We start from the raw sequence: 9,472 nt of genomic DNA on the forward strand, positions 1-9,472 counted from the left end.
TTGATGACCTATGTAGCACCCACGGTGATAAACGGGGAAATTGAGGTGGAATTCGAAGATGAAGACGTCGCATCTGAAATTCAATTCTGGGAAAACACACTCATAATGTATGTGTTTGGAGAAGAATTGAGTATGTACGCCGTTAAGAACTATATGACTAGGGTTTGGAACTTTGTGAGTCTACCAGATCTATAGTATCATGACGATGGGTATTTCCTCCTTCGTTTCAAATCCCACGAGGACGTGGATGCTGTCATGATGAAAGGCCCATACACGATCCGTAGCACACCAATGCTACTCAAGGAATGGAGAACGCATTTCAACGTGAAACAAGATATGCTACGAACTATGCCACTCTGGGTCAAACTGCCTCAGCTACCTCTTCATCTTTGGGGAGCACGTAGCCTCAACAAAATTGGAAGCGCCATTGGTATGCCGCTAGTTACAGACGAATGTACTGCTCATAAACTCCGAGTCTCGTATGCTAGAATCCTTGTGGAGGTTGATGTCACCCGCAAACTGGTGGAGGAGATCACACTGAAGGATAATGAAGGAAGAAAAATGAAGCAAGCCATCGAGCATGAATGGAAGCCAAAGTTCTGTGATAAATTTCAGAGGATGGGGCACATATGCGGTGAACCAACTCTAAAGAAAGTATGGAAACCGAAGCAGCAACAGGTAGTAGAACCACCAGAGAAACCAATCACTACAACTCCACCAGTAGCAGATACCATTGAGGAGATTGAGGAAGAATGGACCAAAGCCAGCAAATGCGTCAGGGACAAAGGTAAACAAATTGCTACTTCTTCTAATACCATACCCTGTGCAAATGTTTTCAAACTATTAGAGGTGGTGAATGAACCAGTGGTGGTGTTAGATCGAGGACCATGCTTGTAGCCTGGAATGTACGGGGGTTAAATAAATCTGGCAAGGCAAGGGAGATTAGCTCCCGTCTCCTTGAGCTTGCACCAGAATTTCTGATCTTATTGGAGACTAGGGTCAAGGCTAACAAGGCTGATGCAGTCAGGAATAAACTGAGTTTCAAGGGGACTTATCTAGACGATTACAATAAGCACTTGAATGGTAGAATCTGGCTTGGTTGGGATCATAATAAATGGAACTTGAGATATGTTAGTAGTAGTAGTCAGCATATCCATTGTGGGGTATATGACACTCATGGAGACTTCCATTTCTGGATTACTGCTATCTATGCCCACAATACTTTGGAAGAGAGGAGAAGATTATGGACTAAACTGGAAACAATTCATATGAATCAGCAGGGCCCTTGGTGTGTATTGGGGGATTACAACAATGTAGCTAATGCACAGGACAGGATTGGGGGCCAGATGGTCACTGAAGCAGAATACAAGGATATGCAAAGTATGATGACCATAACAGGCCTGTATGAGATGGATAGCCATGGTGACTTCTTCACATGGTCTAATAGGCAAAGCATGGGGCCAATATACTCAAGGATAGATAGAGTACTAGCAAATGTAGACTGGTTTCAAAACAATACAGATAAAATTCTGACTATCCTCCCTTGCTTCAGTCTCAGATCATGCTATTTTGTATATAAGAGGTAATACAATTGGAAAATTCAGAGGCACCTTTAGGTTCAAGAATTATTTGACCACCATTGAGGGCTATGATGACTTGGTTGCACACAGTTGGAGGCAACAAGTGAGAGGCAGACCAATGGTGATTTTGTGGCATAAATTGAGGAGATTACAAACTGAGCTAAAGAGGTTTGGCAAACCTAGTACTGATGTGAAGATTAAACTAGTCAAGGCAAGGCAAGAGCTTGAACAGGTACAAGAGAATCTGAGGACTAACAGATTTAATATCCCTGCAATTGAAGAGATAAAGAGAATCACTGAAGAAATTATCCACTGGAACACTATTGAAGAAAGTATAATGCAACAAAGAACAAAGATTGACTGGCTCATTAAAGGAGATGGGAACACTGCCTTTTTCCATGCATATCTCAAATCAAAAAATAGAGCAAAGGGTATGTGGTGCCTCCAAAACAGCAATAGTGATGTGCTAACAAACCAGGAGGATATAGAGAAAGAAGTAATGGATTTTTACACTAATCTGATGGACACTCAAAGCAGAGAATTGGAACAGATTGATATTGATGCCATGAGAAGAGGTAACCAAGTATCCATGGAGCAGAGAGCCTATCTTGTGAGCCCAATTACTTTAAAGGAAGTGGAGGATGCTCTAAAAGGCATAGGTGATCTCAAAAGTCCAGGTGTTGATGGGTATGGGGCAAAGTTTTCCAAGGCTAGTTGGAAAACTATAAAAGAAGATGTTGTAGCAGCAGTTATGGAATTCTTTGACCACTGCAGGTTGTATAAGCCTTTCAATAGAACTGCAGTCACCTTGATCCCAAAGAGCAATAATGTAAAAACTGTTAAAGAATTTCGTCCAATTGCAGGGTGCACAACCTTCTACAAAATTATCTCAAAAGTCTTAACTACAAGGTTGGGGAAAGTCCTTCCAGACATTATTAGCCTCTGTCAGGCTGCCTTTGTTCCAGGACAGAAAATCCACCACCATATTTTGCTGGCTTTTGAGCTTATGAAGGGCTATGAGAGGAAAGGTGGTACACCTCGTTGTATGCTCCAATTAGACCTCCAAAAAGCCTATGACATGGTGGATTGGAGGGCTTTGGAGGAAGTTATGTATGAGTTAGGGCTGCCAATGTAACACCCCAAATCTACCCCTCAATTAAAAAGAGCAAACAGAGTATAAAAACATCGAAACAAGCAACTAATTTGAGCCGTCACATATTCGACTTAAACAAAACTACAATTCATGCTCAAAGTACATGGATACATAACACTTATATCGGAGAAACTCATAATTCATCGAACATTTAAATCCAAACAACTTCATCATATTGCAGCGGAATCCAAATAACAACACAATATCCAAATCCTATATTCTTGTCAACATGGCACAATAGGAAATTGTGGATATACGCCCAACGTTTACGCCCAACGTGGATATACGCCCAACGTTTACGAAGATCTACAAAGTCCTCAACAGGGAAAGGTGTTTCGTCATTAAACATCTACATGATAAAGATAAAAAAAGTGAATATCATGCATGATAATAATTCAATAGTCCACTTATATATAATATATGTAAACATTTTATGACATATATACCTTATCCCATGAATCAACAATACCGGTAAGGATAATGTTTGACATGTGATTTATGACATAATACCCACACTCGTAATCCCCTGGCTATTTCCTCGTCTACAAATTTAAACATTAATTTCATGAATATAACCACACATGAATGTAAATGGAAGAAATATGTAATCAGGCCACTTACATTAGGCAAGATCCATGTGGGCTTTCTTCTAATATTATGCTTCATATTCACTTGCTGCACAATACTGTATATTGAAAATGAATTAAACATATTACACGATAATCTAATTAAAATGTCAAAGAAAATATTAATTTAAAGTTTCATATAAACATACACTTACCAATTAATAACATCTTTCATTTTTCTCTCGAGTTTATAATGTAAGGAACACAGTGTAGTTATCGTATTCGTCCTTAATGATAAGATGATCAATTGCCAATAATCACCGAATAAACATGTGCATATATATAACTAGTATTTGCTAAAACAAAACTAAATATAGAATACATAAAGATCAATTACAAAAATATATACTTACTCATTGATAAATGGTGCTAAGTAACAATGTTTTATTCTCTCATTTAACCGTCTTTTCAAGTGCTCTTGAATGGAATTTGGATCATTACTTGTCCATTGAATAAAAAATGGATCCAATGTTCCATAAGTACTAGACTTATGTAACTCAATACAAACACGGTGAATGCACCTAAATGGTTAAAGAAAATTTTAAAAATTAAGGGAGGAAATACAAAAAATCATAATGTTCTATAATGACATGTATATAAAAAATTATATACTTACGTGCACCAAACATGCCATATCCCTATGTTCAGGCACTTATATCCACCGAAAAAATCCCTTACATCGTCGGGACTGTAATAGAAGAAATCCAGAGATGGATAATGTTCTAGCTGAAGAGGTTGTGATGCATTCATCACCGCAACGCTCAAGTATAACATGGTGATTTCATTTGCACTAGGGTCCATTAACTCATTGCGGTTATTTGGAAGGGGAATGAATAATCACTTCCTTTGGTGCTAGCACGACGTATAACACTTCTACTTGGAGTTTGATCATCAATATCATCACCATCAACATAATGTTGATCTTCATTTGTACGTTGCTCGAAGTTTTTACTTAATCTTTACATCATAATATTAAATTAGAACATAAAACAAAATAAGCACAACAAATATCATATTTCCTATAAACACTAATATCTCAAATAAAGTACATACCGAATATAACTCTTCCAACTTATCAAATTTTTCTTACTGAACCAAAGAATAACCTCGTGTCAACACCTTCTCCAACACCACGGGCACGCCCACCATGTTCACCTGTTCCGATAGCTTTTATTTGTGTATCATGTCGTGGTTGTGGAGAAAATGTGCCTTCATGGGCCATCTCAACCAACTTATCCTACATAACATGAGCAACTTACATATATTATTACCAAAGCATTTAAATAACAAATAATGTAACGCCCCATAATTTCAGTTTATTAATTTAATTTGGATTTAAATTAAATAATTGGAAGTTTAGTATTTTATTTGGATTTAATTAGAAAATGATGGAATAAGAGCTATTGGGCTTATGGTGTGATGTTAGTAAAAGAAGGGTACTATTTGGTTAGGCCTTTTTACTAAGTGGTGTTCATTTTATTTTTCATAAAATAAGAAAAGAACCAAGAGAAGAGAAAGAGGAAGAACACGTGAAAAGGGCAAGAGAAGAGAAAGAGGCAAGAACGTGAAACCGGAAGGAGAGCATTGAAGAAATTCATCGAGGTAAGGGGGACTCTTCCTTTTAGTATCTCTTATGTGGACTTAAGTAATAGGTAGATTGATGTATGGTTTGGTTCAATTCGACATTGGGATTGTTAGGTTAGGGTGTTATAATTTGGATTGAATTGATGAAAATTGTGTGAACTATTTGGTTAATAATGAGTTTAAATGATGTTTTGTGGTGTATGATTGAATGTATGATGTTTGTATGCCTGTATATGATGTCTGGAATCGTTTTTGGGTGAAAAGGGTGTGAAATCGCAGGTCTGTCGCAGACTTGAGAATTGGTAAAATCGCAGGTCCGCTGAGCGGACGGGGGTCCGCTGAGCAGAGGACCCGACCTGGTTAGCTTCTGTCTAACGTTGCTAGAGGTCCGCTGAGCGGAGGTCTAAAGGAATTCGCTTCTGCCTCGCGTTGCTGAGCGAACCTTGCTGTGTGGGAATTTTTCTAAGCTTTAAAATGACGTATCTTTTGATTCGTGAATCCTTTCTTAGTGCCGTTTTGGTCGTTGTGCAAGCAATTAAATGTTTTATATGATGAGAATTGAACATTGTGTGCATATGAAAAGGTGTGACAATGTAATTGATGTGATGATGAATTGGTTGTGATTATTACTATGATTGTGATGAATGCATGACTATTTTAATGATGTTGAAAACATTTACATACTTATTCGGTGATGTGGTGTTGAGATGAGTTGTTCATCGTGATTCGATGATGTTTTTAAGTATTTTATGTGTGTTTCATTCATTCATATGCATTTGATGATGGATCCCGGTGATGTTTGGATCGTTGGTGGACATATTTCCCATTATACGGAAATTGTGTCGGTGGGCCGTATCTCGATGAGGCGTAGATCGGTTAGGTAGATTGATTCCATGGTTTATTGGTACCACATGCATAGTGTCATTTGTGTCATATGCATTTTGTCATAACATGATTGTATGGATTTCTGTATTTTGTGTTGTAATCTATTATTGCGTGAATTGATGAATAATAGATGTGAATCTGAATATGTATAATTGGGTGAACGGTATATTATGATGCTTGTTGCTTATGAATTGCATAATATTTACTAACTACGAATGAGACTCACCCTTACATGTTGTCATTTTCAGATTGAGGAGTAGTGACATTAGTGCTCGGTGAGGATGACTCGTAGAGTTTATCCGTTATGTTGGGTCGTGTCGGTCATGCTCTGATCTTGTAACACTGGGGGACGATAGTTTTAGAGTTTTATGAGATTACTCTATTTATTTGGTGTTGGATTATATTTCCATTTGGTTGTATTCACGATGTTTCTTATTCCGCTATGATAAACATAATTATGTTTTGGCGAATCGTTTCCTAATGAAGCATGACTTTGACCTTAGTTGGTTTATTTGTTTTAAATAACTGTGGCACCCTTGTGCATATGTTTTTACTCTGATTATTTATTTAAATTGCTGCGGGGTTTTGAAGGGTGTTACAAATAACATAAGCAAAACAAATCATACTTACAATTTTCTCAGCAACTACTCTTGACGCATCTAAGGTGTACTCTCCACTTGGTCTTAATCGAGCCCTCTTCCACTTCTCATGTCTTGATGGTGTGGATGGGATGCGATCATCTCCCGTTTGTGGTTGTTTTTCAAGGATGATTGTTTTCTCAAGTTTCCTGTAACCCCACGAGACAATCTAATGGGTACATGTTTCTTGCCTTGTTTTTTATTCCTACTTGGCTTTTAACCTATTATTAACATAGTGAAAAATATATATATGATTAGTACCCATAAATCACTAACATAAAATTATCGAATAAATAAGACTAGTACTAACCTTGAATTTCTCAGAACGACGTATCCTCGCAAACTTTTTCCATTACTTCTTCGATATAAAACTATATCTTATCCATGGACGAGCAAGACCGATCTTAGACTTCCTAATGTAGCCAGCCGTGAGTTGTGCCTTAAACCCCCTCTAACAAGTACCGACATAAGACATCCACTTTTTTTTCACTTTGAGTCATCGGTAAACTCAAAACTCATCTACATTTAAATCAATATATAAGTATGTATTAGAAATTATAGGAAGTGATTTCGAATATATGCAAATTATAGCATGTATTACCTTAAAGTCTCTCCATATGCTATCCTTGATTTTAAGTGGCACTTGTTTCTAATCTTCTATCAATATACTGTCTTTTCTACGTCCCAGGAATACAACATAACTCTTAAAAGTATAGTAATGTTCACAATCAACTACTCTGTAGAACGAATCAAACGCGGTTGGAATTTTCCCCCTGATAAGTTGCGGACTTTTATAAATTGGGGCATCATTGTGACACCTCATTCCGATAGTTTAGATTGAGTATCCTTTGTTTGAGATTCATTCGCACAAGTATCATTTGTTTGAGTTTCTTCGCTAGTATTTGAAGAACTCGACAAGGACGACATATCTGTTGAAAAAGAACAACAACAACAACATGAAGAACAACCACAAAAAGCAACAACAACATAAACAACAAAAATATAAACAACAATCACATCATAAACAACAAAATATAAACAACAACCACAACAATGGCAAATGAAGTTGACTGTATATGCATGGGAAAAATATTTTACGTACTCTAAATATGATGACTAATTAAATAATAAGAATACTTTGGTGGTGTTGGTGTTGTCTTCCTTCCTTTCGGTAACAACGTTGTTGTTGTTTTCTTCTCGACGGTGACAATAATGTTGGTGTACTCTTCCTCTTCGACGTGGACGATCGTGATGGTCTTGTCAACCTCCTCGATGATGATGGTGAAAATGAGAAATACACAGTGAAGAATGGATAGTGAAGATACAAGTTAGGATGAACGATGGTGTTAGGTTTGAAATCGTGTATTGTTTCACAGTATCGAACGTTAGGGTTGTGTCGTCTAGTTTCTTTTTTCAGTGGAAAAATAGATAGTGAAGAGACAAACTACCTAGAAAGTCTAAAATATTATAAAGATACCACCACGGTCAATACCAAAAACTGTTATGCTATATTAGTTGCATATGAAATTTCATAAAGAAGCACCAGAGTTTAATTTACTAATAAAAATTTTAAATAAAAAACAAAAAGCTTCACAACGGTGGATCGTACCAACCGTAGTCATAATCCTATAAGTTTTTTATTTAAAAAAAGAAAAGGCATGTCGTAACGTTAAAGAAATAACATATTTGAGGGTGCTGAGGTTCGAACCCATGAAACCTTGCTTGTATCACCATAGTTGGCTATTTAACCGTTGTTATATACTAATAATTTTTAATCAAAAGACAAAAAAAAAATTGTAGCGCCTTATTTTAGAGATGTCACCACAGTGTAGGACTGAACCGTGGTGAGCATGGCGTTGTTGTATGCGCGTTTTGTAGTTGTAAAAATACAACATGAACATGCAGCGACACTAAATAACATACAATTAAGTGATCAAAACTATCATGTAACGAAGATTAAATAATGTACACACAATTATAGAATGCTCAAATGCTCCTAATTAGCAACACACTTTTGAAAAGACCTTAAATGCAAAAAAGAACAACTAGAAAAATGTTAGAGATGAATGAATGAAATTAAGAAGGTAATAAGAAAACCAATGAACATATCTAGAACAAACATACACACAATGATATAAACCAGATACAAGAGTTATAGAAACACACCAATGTAGTCGGTGAAACTATATTTTGCTACAAAATAGTGTTGGTGAAAACAAAATATACATAGCAAATGAAATCAAACTAAACTCTCAATCTATTTAAAGCACGAGGAATCTAAGATTCCTAATTCCGTACAGATCATGTGAAAACGTTCGATGACAATGATTTTGTAAAAATATCAGCAAGTTGATTTTTAGTGTCAACGTATTCAAAAACAACATCCCCTTTTTCAATACGATCTCCAAGAAAGTAGTGTTGGATCTCAATATGTTTAGCGTGTACAAGTGTGTCAGATATCAGGCATCACCTAAGGAATGAGATCTGACCTAGTCGTCATCAAATAGAGTAAGGATCCGATAATACCTCTATGCCTGATTAAGTCGAATTCCACTTCATGCTCGTCTTAGTCAATTAGCACATTTGAAGCCATGGACGTTGAGATATTTCTCGAGTCTTTCATATATAACTTCTTAAGTAGCTCTAAGCAGTATTCCATTTGACTTATGAAAGTTCCTTCCCCAGCTTGCTTGATTTGTAATCCTAAGAAGTATGTGAGCTCTCTCATAAAAGACATTTCAAATTCGTCCTATATCAAACTTGCAAACTCTTGACAAAAAGATTTATTATCAGAAATCGAAAATAATATCATCAACATATATTTAAACTAAAAGATCAATGCAAAAGTTGTTTAATGTGAGGTGAATTTATTAACAAAATCTACTTTTCTTATGGTAGATGTTTTAATTTTCTTTTTCTTTTTTCAAGATAGAAATCTCTCACAAATCACTTTTTCCTATAGTAGATGTTTTAATCATTTACAAATATTTTGGAGTAATAGCGACA

The 9,472-nt window shown here is 36.2% G+C and overlaps 1 protein-coding gene across 1 annotated transcript; it reads left to right on the forward strand.

Moving 5' to 3' along the window:
• The first annotated feature begins 291 nt into the window (after positions 1–291).
• Positions 292–2,715, forward strand: LOC131597458 (uncharacterized). Its single transcript, XM_058870155.1, has 3 exons — positions 292–787; positions 898–1,380; positions 1,553–2,715. Exons 1-3 carry the CDS (start codon positions 292–294, stop codon positions 2,713–2,715), a joined length of 2,142 nt encoding a protein of 713 aa, XP_058726138.1.
• Positions 2,716–9,472: the final 6,757 nt, after the last annotated feature.

The sequence above is a fragment of the Vicia villosa genome, linkage group LG4, assembly GCF_029867415.1.
Source record: "Vicia villosa cultivar HV-30 ecotype Madison, WI linkage group LG4, Vvil1.0, whole genome shotgun sequence".
In the NCBI taxonomy this organism is placed as follows: Eukaryota; Viridiplantae; Streptophyta; class Magnoliopsida; order Fabales; family Fabaceae; genus Vicia; species Vicia villosa.

Bases quoted from the DNA above. Each gene is read 5' to 3' on its own strand.
- LOC131597458 (XM_058870155.1), top strand. From the start codon at position 292: ATGCTACTCAAGGAATGGAGAACGCATTTCAACGTGAAACAAGATATG. The intron at 788-897 runs GTAAACAAATTG...CCATGCTTGTAG, and splicing joins CAAATGCGTCAGGGACAAAG to CCTGGAATGTACGGGGGTTA. The intron at 1,381-1,552 runs GTATGATGACCA...CCCTTGCTTCAG, and splicing joins AGAATACAAGGATATGCAAA to TCTCAGATCATGCTATTTTG.